The sequence below is a fragment of the Entamoeba invadens genome (assembly GCF_000330505.1).
Source record: "Entamoeba invadens IP1 unplaced genomic scaffold scaff_1105074725133, whole genome shotgun sequence".
Classification (NCBI taxonomy): domain Eukaryota; phylum Evosea; order Mastigamoebida; family Endamoebidae; genus Entamoeba; species Entamoeba invadens.
This window is the reverse complement of record NW_004440271.1, coordinates 29673-45389: the sequence shown is the minus strand read 5'-3', so window position 1 is coordinate 45389 and position 15717 is coordinate 29673. Positions and strand designations below refer to the sequence as shown.

Sequence of the window (15717 nt, the reverse complement as noted above, 5' to 3'; positions counted from 1 at the left end):
CGAAAAATGACTGTGTATTCTGAATTGTTATTTTAATAATATAATATAATATCAAATATTATAACAATTATTATTTATATATAATAATTAGGAATTATTGCAGTCTTATATTTTTTTTATTTATAAAAATTTTTTAATTCAAAAATAACTACTATACTTTATATATATATATTGTTATAAATTATAGTTAAGTAATTAAAAAAACGATTACTATGTATTTCTTTCAAAATCCACAAATCAACATTCAAACAATTTTTTCCATTTTTTTGTGTTATTATTTTTATTTTTTTCAACCATCTCTAATAACATGTACTATATTTTGATTTAATTTGAATATTTTTTAATTGATAAACAGTTTTAAAAGATATTTAACAATTCAAGTATAAAATATGTTGACTAAATTGTTTTTAATAAAATTTTAATTAAAAAACTATTATAAATATAAATATATCATTACAAATTTGAATAAATTAAAACATTAAAAAGATTTTTTTTTATTTTGTCAACTTTGAAACAAAAAATATTTAACTAACATTTTTGTATAATAACATTATTACTATCAAGTACTATTTGTTTTAACTTTCATCAATTACAAAAAGAAAGATATTGAATGTTCCTTCACCACAGCCAAATATCTAAAATTTTTGTTTATTTTGTCTCTATGGCTCGACTTATAAACTTTTTTAAAACACCGTCGAACGAATCCTTCTTGTTGTAAAATTGACTTCTTTCTAAAACAAAATATATATAAAGTGAACTGCATATTTCAAAGACAGTCTCTTGCTATCTGTAAAATCAATATATCATTGATTTGTTCTGTTGTTCCAATCATTTTGAAAATCTCAGCTCTGTTTATTAAAGAAACCAGAGAATTTGCTATTAACAGGTTGATACACTGTTTGATACTTTTTACTGTGTTTTTATAGTTTAAAGTATCAAAAGCAAAAAAACTTTTTACATTGGTAACTTTTTTTTCTCCAATTAAAAAACTACAATTTATAATAAAAATTATCATTGTTTCAAAATTATTATAGTTGTTTTATTTATTTAAACTTTTTTTGATAAAGATAAAAATCAAAACTATTTAACTAAAAAATGTTTGTTTTTTACTAAATTTTAATTATACTAAAAATAAAACAATGGAGCAAACAGACATAAACTCTTTTCTGTTTTTTTGTGTTGGTTTTAATTTATTTGCGTTTTTTTATTAACCAAATTACTAATTATAATTATTATTATTATTATTATTATTATTATTATTATTATTATTATTATTATTATTATTATTATTATTATTATTATTATTATTATTATTATTATTATTATTATTATTATTATTATTATTATTATATATTTTATCAAATAATCATTACATTAAATTTAATAGTAAAATTAAACCATATTAAATGTGACATAATAAAAAATTGAGGAAACACAAAAAAAAGAGATGGACGAAACGAATGAAGTTGAAACACTCCTTCGGAGGAGTTTAAGCAAAAATGACAATGAAGAAAACATCGCCAAATTTATTAATTCATTCAAAACGTCATCACATTTCAAATCACATCGGCAAGTAGCGGAACGAGTGTGCAAATATATTGAGTCTCACAACGCCACGAAAACTGTATTAGAAAAAATCTATTCTCAAATCCCACAATTTGTAATAGCGCTTGAAAAACATTTTTTGGAACACCCGTCACATGGTACCGTCACGGTTACCTTTCAATGCCCCTTTTACTTTGTCTTTGACACAATTGACACTCGCGACGTTGTCGCGTTCATAAGTGGGTGCCTTCGTGTATCTGCGAATTTGTTGTCGAAGCACTTCTATAAGCTCCGCGGCCCATTTTTTGAGCTCTTACGAACTTTCCTCCAGTATGATTGCTGTCGGACTCCATTTATATCCGAGTGTGTCTCCGATATCTTTGACACGATCGGTGTCAGTCAAGTAGTAATGAATACCTCCTTTTTCAAAGTCTTTGCTGAGTGGCTCTTTTTGAACCGGGATGGACTATTGAGGAATTCCGTCAAGCGTGTATTAGAGGCGACGCCGCTTGAGACTGTGTTTATATCGAGGGATGTTGTATTGAGAGGGATATACCCAGGCCTCTCTCCGGAGATGTTCCACCTGATGGTGAGCCTATTAAGTGCGAAGCAGTTGAGTTCCAACAATGAAAAGTTTGAGACCTGGAAAAGACGGCCAACCGATTTCTTTGAACTCTTTGCGAAAAGTCTTTGTATTGGAAATAAAGAAGACGTCATATGGTTGTTGCGAAGTCTCGGGAGTGACGACGGCGCCGACGATTTTTTACTTACAGTTATAACGGACGTTTTTCGCGAGATGAAGAACAACGCAAATTTCTCGACGGCGCGGATCGTCGAGAATTGTTTTGCTGTATTAGTCTTCTTAAATGAGAACACACAGAAGTACGAGAAAGCCCTTGCGGAAGGCGTGGTGTTCCTCCGCGATACTATTAAAGAGACGATATCATCATTAGTCAAAAACACGAAGCGTCGAGATGGGGTTGAGTTCTTCAAATCACTGCAGTACATCTTTGTGGAGATGGCGAGCGACGACAAAATCACTTTCGACGACGACAACATCTTTTTTACGACGATTTATGAACAGTTGAAAACACTTCTGTATATGTACATAGCTAATCCGAAGGGCAACAAAGAGGAGATCGACTACTTGTTAAGCTGTCTGTATATAGGACACACAACGGTCTCGAGAAAGGTCAGCGAGTTTGTGATGTCGTGCGACAAGAACGACGTTATCATGAAAAGCTTCATCTCGCACTTCCCGCAGTTCATCCCATATAATCTGGAGAAGTCCAGAAAGTACTTTACAAACGTGTATACCAGTCTATTGGCGTTGAATATCCAACAAGACCAATTTCTGGTACTTGGAGAGGTGTTCTGCTATTTGTCGCAATGCTTCTGTAATAAAGAAATGCGACGAGATAAGGTGGGTGGTACAAACGATTTGATTGAAGGAAAGAAAGAAGGGGAGTGTGACTGCCGAGTCAGATGTCCACTGTGTGACTATGAAAAGAGAGATAGGTCTGTTGTAATGATTATACCAACAGACTTTGTGGTGGATGGAACACTGAAAACGATGGAACAGATGACAAGTAACTGCTTTCAAAGGGACAGTCTCTTTTTTTGTCATCGAAATAAACTATGTCTGTCATTCGCGAGACTTGTTGCCCACATTAAAATGGGAGCAAAGGAAAAGGTGGAGACTTTCATAACATTGGTTACCAATCTGAAGAACGTGGAATACACAAATGAATGCGTCAAAACCCTTCGAATCATATTTAGATTTACGGCAATAGTATCTGTGAATTTGGACAATACCAATCCATTGTGGTATTATACAATTATTGTACAAAAGCTCTTTGACAAGGAGGATGTGAGAGATCGACTTGTGATATATCGTATCATTTTAGAATTAATAGGGGAGTTTGGTTCAGTCGAGATAGGGATCATCATTGAGCATTTATTGCAAGACAAAATGTTCTTTGAGAACAGTGTGGTTCGTGCGCGAGTGCTTGAAGTTCTCAAGAAATGTGCTGCAAAGGAACATGCCAAGACGGTTGAAGAACTCTTCAATTTACATCGGGAATTGGACAAGACGTTATTCATCATGTCGAGAAGACCATATCGTGACATCTTCGAGAAGTACTTCATTGAAGAGAGAGGTGGGGGCTTCGAAAAGTTCATTGAAATGAGGAAGGAGAGTGTATTGCCCAAACTTGTCTATGAAGATCTCTCGAAGACAAAAGAGATGGAAGATAGTTACTCTATAGACATCCGTGAAGTCACGCGAATCGACTGTTTTACTACCTACAAGAACTTTATTAACATCAGGCTGCAGATCTATTTCAAAGTCTTTCATGACTGGGTATCGAAGAATGCAATTGACAAATTAGAGAATGTGTTGCGGGAATATTCGAGTCTCTTTTCTTCTTTAGGCCAAGCCGCGCAGGCACAAATAGTGGAGTTGTTAAAGAATGACAAATCGAGCATTTTTGAACACTTTTTATTGCGAACGAATTCGTCGCTGTTTCCACAGACCAAAATAGTACTTGAAAAGGTGTATCAAAGTCTCTTGCCGGAATTGAATAGCGAAATTAAGAACACTCCAATTGGCCCACTGGAGTACGTCAGTACAAAGTATAGTCTTCTCTTTGTGAATCGCGTCCGTTCTGTCTTGGGGATAGCGCCGGTCTCAGAGAACGTGTTTGGGTGGAACGATGGGTTTAACGCAGTGAAACGATTTTTGGAATTGAATGGAGACGTCACGCGGATACGGTACATGATACTGAAGATCATCCGACAGTTCACGGAGAGAGTGTTGAATGAGAATGGGAACAACAGTCGATATGTCGATATTCTCCATATGTTGCGGCGGATGTGTATCTTCAAAACGTGTCCAGAGATAGCTGTGGAGATTGCATTAGAGACGCTTGAGATATTTAACAAGAACAAGCAGAGTGAAGATGTCATTACAATAGTGTGTGAGATCTTGAATGACCTTCAAACGTGTAGTAAAGAGATAGTTGGTATTCTCCCGAATTTTGGCGTTGTTGGGAACACCGAATTTCTGTTTGAAGAGAACGCGGTGAAGTTCAAGACGATTCTTAGTGTGTTAAAAGAGTCGAAGTCGAGTAAGACAAAGGTCTATTTGTTGCATAAGGTGTATCTCTTTTTAGAGCAAAATGAGAGCAACATCTTAGCGTCTTCGTATCGCGTCGAAGAGCTGAACAAAATCATCAATTTGTTGTATCACATCAGTCGTGGGAAGAAAGAGATGGAACATGAAGTCGGCAAAATCTTTGGATTAATTGGGGCAATCCCGCCCGGGAAAATCCGGATCGAGCCCCTCGACAACTTTGAGAAGATGATCAATGCTCGGAAGAAGGATATAGTTAATGAACTATTAGGGAATTATTTATTACGTGAATTGATGGAGAGAGGGGGGAGTGAGACGTTGTTATATGTGATCATGGGATTAGTGAAAATGGCTGAGAAGATGGAAGATATTCCGAATCGGAAGAACTTGATAGTGACCAATTTGACACAAGAACAGAATGATATTGTCCAATTGATTAACAACTCGTATATGTCAATTAACACGACGGCGGATGTGAAAATTGGGTTTCCCCCAGAGCAATTTCTGGACAACAAAAGTACAATGAGGTACTACGAGTGGGTTCTGTCGATACTCTCTGAGATCATTCGACGTCTTAGAAGTGAAAAGGTGAGAAGTGATGAAGCTGATATCTTTGAGTATTCCTTGTGGATTGTCAAAGAACCAAAATTTGCGTGTCAGTTCAAATTGATTCGATACATCTTCCCATTAGCACTCTTAAACATGATCGTGTCGTGTTCCTTGGAAACCAAAAATTTGTTCTTGAAAGAGATTAATCGAGTCTTGGAAATCATCGGGGAGAGGGGAAATGAGACGGAAACGAATATCGACGAGGTCTTTGCAGCACAACTGATCTTCGAGTCGATCGACTTTATGAATTTGCTTGACGACAAAACACTCACGAAGTTCATATCGGAGATCGACAAGGGGTATTTAGTCAATTCGGCGATACGCGTGCATTCGTATGAGCGCGCGTATGTCCTCCTTGACAATCATATAAAGGAAAATGAAATTAATGGGAGTGGCGAACCGCGCGCCTCGTTGTCGAAGATCGAGAATGGGATATCGAAAGAGGAAGTAGGGAAGATGTGCTTAGTTTCTTATAGACTAGGGAAGTTCCAAGAAGCGGAGTATTGGAAGAGAGAGTCGCTCAATTGGATATCCGTTGACCAACGCCCTGTCGATGTGAGGTGTGACGAGAATAATATTGACTTTCCGATGGAGTGTACGGAGAGTGAATTGACGTTGCGGCGAGTCGTGAGGAGTGGGATGAATAGTGTTACACCGATTAAGATGAAAACGATTGAAGAAGAGAATTGGAAGAGTCTTGAGTTTCAAGACATAGGAAAGTTGTTGGTTCAATACGACGAGAATGCATTTAAAGAACTGAGTGACACGTTGTCGGAGAGGTTGTTTGAAGAGCTTGCGAGTTCATATGAAAGTGCGTATGAGACTTTAAAGAAGCTACATATCTTGTATGATATTCAATACTTCAACTGTGTCAATGTCAACAACAGTAGTAACACTATAAATACTCTGAATTCAATGAAAAGTAATATCAGCAATACACAGAACACATTTGCGAGAGTGAAACCAACACCAAAATATGATGAAGATATCAAAGTCAATTACTTGTATTTGGAAAAGCGTCTTGAGATGTTTGGGAAGTCACTGAAGAACGCGGAGACGATACTCTTAGTGCACGGAGGTCTGTTACTGAAAGAACTCCCTGTTAAAACACACTTTTTCACACAAACCCTCGCACTATCACTCAACGAAAAAGACCAAAGGTGCAAGCAAACGATCTTAAATGTGTGTTTGAAGCTCAGTAAATTGGCACTTCACGACAAGAAATTTGAGAAAGCTCGACAGTACTGTTACACTGCAGGTAAAATGGCGAGGGAGGAGTCATGTTCGCCACAAAAGTTTTGGGTGTGGATGACGCAGTGTATCATCGACCACAAGCAGAACCCGAGTTTTGGGACGATCAAGACTCTTGAATTTTTGTATCACAAAATAGTTTCTTCGAATGTCAAAGATGACGAATTGAAGTCACGGATAGCGTTGAAATTGGCGATGTTGATGGAGGAGAACCACATGTGTCGGGAAGATGTCATTCAGTGGTATAAGAAAGCTGTCGGAGACCGGGTCGAGCCGTTTGGGATCTTACGGTCGAACCAATTGATGACAAAAGGGTTTTATCGGTATGGGAGGTATTTAGATGACACGCGCAAAGAGAATGAGGAGAGTTTTGAAGTGTTGCGGTGTTATGTATTTTCATTAGAGAATGGGTTTAAGTTCCATTATGAAATAGTACCGAGGATATTAGTGTTAGCGAAGGAGTGTGTGGGGAAGCGTGACTCGAAATTAGTGAATCGCTTTATGTATAAGATCGTTGATGAATTTCCGCGATATATTTGGTACCCTTTTCTGCCACAAATTATTACACAAATGCAGTCGAGTTCATTCAAAGAATCGTTTATACGGAAGATATTAGTTGAGACATTAGCGAAATATCCCGATCAAGTGTGTTGGCATATGGTATATTGGTGGATGGAGAATAACGAGAATGCGAGTGTAGTCTTAAAAGAGGCGAAAGATATTAATGCGAATGTGAAACGGATAGCGAATGAGATGAAACTGTTCTGTTCGTACCTCTCTGAATTTTCTTCTGATAAGACGACGCACGGGAAACTAGAGATGTTGTCTGCGAAGAACACACACGTCTATTCGCGAGTTAAAGATCTGTTCACGACGAATTGGAAGAACTTAATAGTACCGATACAGAAGAGTATGACGATTAAAGTCCCCAATTCATACATCGAAAGTGACTTCTCGCCGTTTGAAATGAATCCGCCAAAGATCAAAAGTATCAACAATTATTACAACGTATTCGCTTCATTACAGAAACCAAAGAAGATCAATATCCTCACATACAACGAAAACGTTTCATTCAATTTCATATTAAAGTCGGACGACGATATTCAAAAGGATAAAATGGTCGAGGAACTCTTCGGAGCACTCAATCACTTGTTTGAAACATCCCCACAGACGTCGATGTTTGGCGTCAGTGTGCGGACGTATTGTGTCTTCCCTATCGCGAACTGCACGGGCCTCCTCGAGTTCGTGTCAAACACAATTCCTATTAAGAAATTCATTGCAAATCGCCTCCCGACGTCAAGTGACGTGAAGGCAATGACCGACAAACGACTGACAAAGGAAGCGAAAATCAGAGAGTTCAAGAGGTATACATTAAAGCACAGCGGAGTGTTATATGACAAATTTAATGAATGCTTTAAAACACCCCACGCACAGACGGAGGCTCGGTGTAACTATATTAAGACCACTGCGGTGAATTCGATGGTCGGCGCGTTGATTGGGATAGGCGATCGACACTTGGAGAACATTTTATTAGATACTAAAGAGGGGGGAGTCGTTCATATTGATTTTGATGCCATTTTCTTTAAAGGATTATTAATGAATGTGCCTGAAATAGTCCCATTCCGATTCACATTGAACATCAGAGATTGTCTTGGTGCTACGAAAGATGAGGGGCTCTTCTTAGATGTGTGTACTGCAGCTCTAAGTGTGTTCAGACACCATAAAGACGTTGTTATGACATTTGTGGAAATCTTGTGGAACTATATGAAGGGGAAGAAATCATCAAGAGACGCTGTCGTGTTGGGGAAGAGCGATATCCAATTAAACCCAATGGAAAATGTTAACAACTTTCTGGAAGGAAGAGTAGACGGAATGGTACTCTCTGAAAGATCACAAGCTCAGTACTTGATTAAACAGGCGAAGTCCGATGAGAATTTGGGGGTCATGTATGAAGGATGGTGCCCTTGGGTGTGAGCTGTTTTATTTATAACTTTGATTTGGTTTTATTATTATAATGTATTCGAGAAAAGGGACAACAGAAGGTCAAATTCTTGTACAGATGTTTTTTAAACACACGTTTTACAGAGGAAGTTTTATTAAAAAGAAATGAAACTGCATATAGTTTTAATTGTAATAAGATAATCAATTGAAGGCCACTTTCTCACACCACTCATTTTTAATACCAAAACTCATTATATTCAACCACAAAATTTTCAAATGAATTGCAAGGAAGGAAATTGCGCTTCGCTAATAAACGTGATAGAAATGAACCAATACCATAAGTTATAAGAAGAACACGAGGAAGACGATAGCAAAGAACAAGACGACGAGGAGACTTTTGACGATCAGCCCTCTGTTACTCGACACAGCTTTAAGAGCGTCTTGCAATTGTGAATGACCTTCTTCTACATTAAAAACAGCTTGTTCTGTGTTTTCATCGATTCGTTTGACCATTTCCTCTTGTGTTGTGACCAAGAAGGTGATATGGTTGTATAACCCTAACAAGTCATTTAACATCCTCTCGATCGATTGAACGCCTTGGACACGCTCTTCTAAGTGTTCAGTGCTCATAGTGAGTGAAGTCGACTGGGGGATGTCGACCTCGACGTTTTGGTCTGTACCCAAAGGCTCGTCGTGGAACGAGAACCCCGTCATATTCCGTTGGTACACCCCGCTATTCTGTCCCGGTGCGATGTACTTTTCTTTTTTCTCTTGCTGCGCTTTGATCGACTCCGCACGAATTTGTAAAACGTCGGTAAAACTCTTTGTCGTGTTCTTTAAGAGGTAGTCCAAGTGTTTACAAACAACGTCGCGATGCGCTTCCGTCTGATTTGATGGAGGATATTTACTGTGTAAATCAAGAGATTGCTTTTGCGCATTTTTCATGTCCAAATTCACCCGCTGTAAGTCTTGATGGATTTCACTCGTCAGGCGTTGGATTTGCATCCCATTTTGCTGCTCTTCAAACAGCGACTTGGACTTCGCAACTGTAAGTTAATACTTATTAATATAATTACTATATTTATGAATTAAATATACACTTTCTATTCAGAACTATAATGTTGTTATTCCGTATACTAATATCCTCTTGAAAGGAAAATATTAGTATGTTATTAATAAGAATAAAAAAACAAACGCTCGGTCAACTTCGTGAGCTTCGCAGCTATTTTGTTGATATTGGCAAAGAGCGAAGTTGTCGTTTTGTTAAAAATTTTTATATCATTTAACATCTCTGATTTGGTCGGTGGGGCGGACTTAGAGCGACTTAAATCATAATCCGATCCGGTTTTCTGTTGAACAAAACGACGGAACTGAGGGGTTCGGTCAAAGACATTGTTTGAAACTCCAAGCATTTTTAACACAAAAGAGTTTATGGGGTGACTTTTTTTTATCCCGAAAATTGACGTCATTTTGACTTTTTTATCCACATCGTTGATGTTTATTATTATAATTAAATGTATTATATTATTTGTAATATAAATTATAATTAGTTTATTTTATATAAATTATAATAATATTATATACTGTTTCTAGTATTGTTTTATAAAATATATCAACATATATAATAATTTTATAGAGTATTAAAAATACTAAAAAATTAAATTATATAGTTAAATAATTATTTAAGTTATATAAAATAACATTTGTGTAGTTATTATATAGGTTAAATTGATTAAAATTTAATAATTCTTTTTTATTTTACTTTTATCAAGTTAGTGAAGATAAAACAAACCATTAACCAAGAAAAATAATGTATTTAAAAAAATAGTTAAACTACTTCATAGTATAGTTGTTTTTTTACTAATATTATCAAAAACAATCTTGTATTTTAACCAGAACCACAAAAATATAATTATTTAACTGATCTTTCAATAGTTAAAGTATTATTATTAATAATTCCATGAAAATTCTTAAATTACTTTTTCACTTCAACTTTTATTGTTGGCATATTTAGCTTTTCTTTCCAAAAAATGAATAATTATACTAAAATTCATTATAGTTTGAGCAATCTTTCCACAAAAAAAAATGATTCCAAATGAGATAATCTCAATCTTTAGGCAGAATGAATGGATGGATAAACCCGGATTTTAGCAGGAAATTGTGAGTAAAAACAAGAAGGGGATACAAAACAACAAAAATTACGCTGCAACACCTGTTCAGTTGTCGCTCTCCTTACCCTCGGACTTTTTGTCGTCGTGTCTGACGACTCTGTTCACCTCGGCCTTCTCGCGACTTTCTTCCGACTTAGTGTATTCCTCATCCACCTTATCCACAATGTCCTTCTCTTTCTTCATGTTCATGTACTTCTCCTCCATGTTTATCAATGTTTGTTTGTTGTCATCCCAAATCGTTTGCATGATCTTTGTGTAGCTCTGAGGAATCTCTTGCTGCATTGCCAGCTCCATGATCTCACTGAACTCTTCGGCTCCGCTGGTTGTCCAATACACAGACTGGTTGCTTTCCTTTCCGCGTTTTGTATCGATCACGAGAAATTGGTTGTTACCGTTCTCGACGATTCTTGTTGTCGCCTCGCCGTAAAACATCGTCATACCTTCAAAATCGATTTCTGTCCTCCAAACGACTTTAAATAAAATTGGTGACAACTCAACAAAACAGAGAGTGCCAATTTCGTTTGAAGAAACGCATTTCCCGTCTTTAATTGTGCATCGACCACACTGTAAAGTGGCTAGAACTTGTTGTCTTGAAACTATAGGAACTGGTATCATCATGACTTTATCATCTGTTGGGTGGGAGACAATTTTGCACGATATGAATTTGCCAGCCTTAGATTCAGAGGGGACTTGGCCTGCTTTCATATGTGGGAATTGTCTTCTTGGTTTTCTTCTTGGGACGATAGCGATGCCTTCGGACATTCTCATTAAGAGTCTGTCGTAAGGCCGCTTTTTGTTTAAGTCGTTTTCGGTGACGGTCCATCCGCGCGATTGTCTTCGAGCCAACGATCGGACCAACGTTCTAGTGTGGCTAGTAGGAGTCAAAACGTCTCCAAGAAGAACGAAGTGGATATGGAAGTTACGAAGGGTTTGCAACTCATTTTGTCGTAAGACGACATCCGAAAGTGCTTCTTCCGAAGAAATGAATGAGACGATATGGACGGAGTCCCAAGCTTGTTGTCTTGCGACAAAAAGTGATTGTCGCAAGCTTCTAAACGGGTGTGGAGGGGCGGAGGTCGTCTTCAAATTTTCGAGTTTGTCGATGGCAGTCCGATCTTTAGTGGGTGATATTGCCAAAGTCGATGTGGCGTCTTGAATGATCACCACATAATACGTGTAATAATTTGTCTTCAGAATGGTCCGGATCGCTTCTACTATGTGCGACAATCGGTTCGGCGCATAGTCTTCATTATGAAGACTCCCGACCGCCTCGACGTTGAACACACACAAATTCATGTTTGATTATCCTGATCTCAGTTTTTTTTTCTTCTCCCTTTGACTTCAATTACCTATTTCCTCCTCATCTTTTTCTTGTCGATTATTGCTTGGTATTTTCCTTTTTATTTTCGTGTCAATTCGGGATTTCTTCCCTTTTTCCACGAATTAAGTTTTTTGTGTGATTTAAATTTTTTTCGTCACTTTATTTGCGGATCTATTCCCATCTCTCCTTTTTTCTTTTTTTCTTTTTCTTGTGCGCGAGGATGCCCGTTGCTAAACTCATAAGAATTGAATCTTTTTTTTGGATCTTGATAATACGAATGGAACGCAATTCTGAGAGGAGAATAACAATTTGTGTTGAATTTTTAAAGGGTTTTGACAAAAGTCAATTTGGTGGATAAAAAAAAGAGTTCTATTTCCGGTTGACTAAAACTTGTAAATATTTAAACATTTTTGTCGTAAAAATACGGGATTGTTATGAAAACAAAACCACTTTCCCATGTAATTTTAGCCTGTCATTTGGGTAGATCGTTATTATATTTATAGTTTATTGTATTAATTAAGTATGGTTTTTTAATACGTCATTGAACATTTTAATAGAATAAATATAATTTTTTTTACTAGACTATTTTCTCCCCTCATCTTTCTATTTTGTTTCAAAGTATTTATATAAAAATTATAATTATATAGTAAAAATTAATAAATTCTTTTTTACAATAAAACGAATTAATTATAAATAGATTCAAGCACAGTATAGTTCCTTGAACTAAGATAAAAAACAAGAAAAAAATAAAAAAATAAATTCTGATTTCGTTAACCGCATTATCGCATAATTGACACCATTATTTTGTTTTTAGCATCAATATAAATATCTATTACAACTATGTAGTAAATAAACTATTTTTAAACTATAAAAAACGCATTAAAATTTTAATTAACCAAACAATAACAAATACATCAAACTTGTTGGGAGAATTGTGTTGTTGAATATATCTATATTAATAAGGACAATTAATACTAAATTTTCGGGGAAATTAGAAGTCATAACTTATGACTTTTGTGAAATTGAAGACAATCTATAATTAAATAATCAGGTAAACCATATGTATAATAAAAAAATATTATAAAATTTAAATTGTTTTTTTAATAAAAATAATTAATAATATTTATTATAGTTAAAATCGTTACAATAAATATTGTAACGATTTTAAATTTGATAAATTTATTATAACAATTAAATTTATTAAATGTTTTTTTTTTATTTTTTTAATTTATTTTTAAACTAAATAAATAATGAAATTATATAAATACAATAAGAAAACTTTTCGATTTTAATACATTTTGGAACTATAAAAAACTGCAAAATACTCACAACGTAAGAATGGATAAAAAAGCTGAGAGAGAGCGCGAGAAGTATGAAAAAGATCGGAAAGAGTGGCAAGAGAAAGAAAAGAAACTTAAAGAGGAGATTTCGAGTTTGAAAAAAAATAAAAAGACCTCTTTTTTTGGTAAAAAGGATGACTCTGCAAACGAAGCTGAAAAGGCTCAACTTGTGAATGAGGTTCAAGAACAAATGGCTGAAGAGTACCGAACTAAATTTGATACTATGAAAGAAAATACACGAATGATGTTAGACCAGAATACCCAACTTGAAGAAAAGTTAAAAAAGAAAGATGAATTAATAGATCAACTCCAACGTTCGATGGCAACGAAAGGTGTAAACTGGGAAGCCGTTAAAACATCATTAGAACAAAAGATTGACACAACAACTCAAACAATTCAAACTGAAACTCTGAAAAAAATCACAAAAGAAAATTCAGACCCATTGACAGGAACTATAAATGCTGACGCGGAAAAAATTGTCGCCACGTTGCAGAATATTCTCCCAGAAATCATCGCCCAAATCAGAAAAGTCGTGATTTCAAATCTGGAAAATGGGCGGAACGAAAGCGACGAACAGTCAAAAGTCACGGAACTCACGGAAAAAATCGTGAAAATGGAAAACGAAAAAATTGGGAAAATTTTGATAACAAAAAACGAGATCGAAGAACTAAAAATGAACATCGACGCATTTGATGGGAAAGAGAAAAACTATAAAGAAACTATTGACAAACTACAAAAAACAATAGCTGACAACGAGGCGCTTTACAAAGCAAATATTGAAAGCGAGATTGAGAAGGCTCGGAACGACGCAATTGAAAAAGCCAAAAGTGAAAGCGAAGAAAAGTGGAAAAATGAAAACGATGAACTTAAACAAAAGGAAATCACTCTTCGAGATATGTTAGATAAAAATAATTTGGAGAACGAAAAAAACAAAAAACAATTAGAGAGTGATAATGCTCTGATGAGCGAACAAAAAGTAGCTTTACAAGTAGAACTCAGTGATCTTAAAAATGAGTACCAAGATTTACAAAAGCGGAACGAGGAGCTGGAAAGTGGAAAGAAGCTTGCGCAAAACATTGAAAATGAGATGAACGATCTCAGAACTCAGAAACAAACAACAGAATTGCGAGTAGAAGAGTTACAAAGTCAGAACGATTATTTGAGTGGTGCAGATGAAGAAAACAAAAACAAAATTCGCGAAATGCAAGCAAAAATTGATGAAGAAGAAATGAAAAATCAAAAAAATGAGATTGTGATGACCGATCTGAATAATAAAAATCAAACGTTGCGGAACGAAAATGAGTTATTGATGAAACAAAAAACTGAAATGGAAACAAAGAACGCTGAGATTGAGAAAATCGTAACGGAGATGGTCGAAGAGAAGAAAAGGAATAATCTCGAACGCGAATCTCAAGAAAAAGAAATGAGAAGTGAGATTGAGAGATTGCAAAAAGAAAGTGCAGATAAGACGAGGGAAAATAAGGAAGTCCAACAAAAGATGAAAGAAAATGAAGAAGTGATGATGAAGAGAGTTGTTGAAATGAACAATAGTAAGAGTGAAAGTGTCATGAAGTACCAAATGGAAATTGATGGGCTTAAGAAGGATTTGTTGGATGCGAAGAAGGACAAAGAAGCTATATTAGAAGCGAATATGAAATATGCTGTATTACTTTCCGCTTCGAGAGCCGCCGAGGAAAGAAATTTGAAAGAAAAAACGGAGAAGAAAAACGCAAGCAAATACACATCGATCGATAAAACGAAAACACCAAAGGCGGTTGGAGAAGAACAAGTCATGGTACTTGGAGAGAAGATTGGAGAGTTACAAATGGAGAAAGCGGGGTATCTTCAACATATAGAAGAATTGGAGATGGGTATGATTAAGAAAGAGGAGGAACTTATGATGTGGAAAGGACAAACAGTCGGACAATATCTCAGATCGACGTTTGGTAAAGCGATGAACCAGAAGGGGGTTAAAGACGTTGCAGCGCAATTCCAAAATGTTTTACAAGAAGTTGTCACAGAAAACCTTTCTTTGCGTTTGTTATTTGTATTATTTTAAATGTATGTTGTGGAACGATTTGATTTAACATTTATTGATTTGAAATGAAATATAACGACTCACGAAATTTGACAGAAAGAGAAGCAGGTTGAAGACTTAACGCGACAAGTAAAGAAAATGAATAAAGAGACTGAGTGAATGAATTTTTTGTTCGAACTATTAACATATCAGAATTAAATAAATAATTCAACTACAGATACAGGAAAAACCAGGGACCAAATCATAAACCAGGGACCAGACTAAATTAACCCTTTTTTTTGGTAAATAGTTTCCTTGTTATGGAAAAATCCCCAAATAATCAGGTTTTTGGAGGATATGTTGGTTTATTTTCAAAAACCAGTAACCAA

The 15717-nt window shown here is 35.6% G+C and overlaps 4 protein-coding genes across 4 annotated transcripts; 2 read left to right on the top strand and 2 right to left on the bottom strand.

The window, feature by feature from the left end:
- Positions 1–1447: 1447 nt before the first annotated feature.
- Positions 1448–8512, top strand: EIN_164080 (hypothetical protein; the record flags this gene model as incomplete). Its single annotated transcript, XM_004255751.1, has 1 exon — positions 1448–8512. The coding sequence occupies one exon, from the start codon at positions 1448–1450 to the stop codon at positions 8510–8512; it is 7065 nt and encodes a 2354-aa protein (XP_004255799.1).
- A 309-nt stretch (positions 8513–8821) lies between these two features.
- On the bottom strand, positions 8822–9948 carry EIN_164070 (integral membrane protein sed5, putative; the record flags this gene model as incomplete). The annotated part of the gene is made up of 2 exons (XM_004255750.1): positions 8822–9525; positions 9675–9948. The coding sequence occupies 2 exons, from the start codon at positions 9946–9948 to the stop codon at positions 8822–8824; spliced, it is 978 nt and encodes a 325-aa protein (XP_004255798.1).
- A 747-nt stretch (positions 9949–10695) lies between these two features.
- Positions 10696–11946, bottom strand: EIN_164060 (hypothetical protein; the record flags this gene model as incomplete). The annotated part of the gene is made up of 1 exon (XM_004255749.1): positions 10696–11946. The coding sequence occupies one exon, from the start codon at positions 11944–11946 to the stop codon at positions 10696–10698; it is 1251 nt and encodes a 416-aa protein (XP_004255797.1).
- A 1363-nt stretch (positions 11947–13309) lies between these two features.
- EIN_164050 (cytoskeletal protein Sojo, putative) lies at positions 13310–15370 on the top strand (the record flags this gene model as incomplete). Its single annotated transcript, XM_004255748.1, has 1 exon — positions 13310–15370. The coding sequence occupies one exon, from the start codon at positions 13310–13312 to the stop codon at positions 15368–15370; it is 2061 nt and encodes a 686-aa protein (XP_004255796.1).
- Positions 15371–15717: the final 347 nt, after the last annotated feature.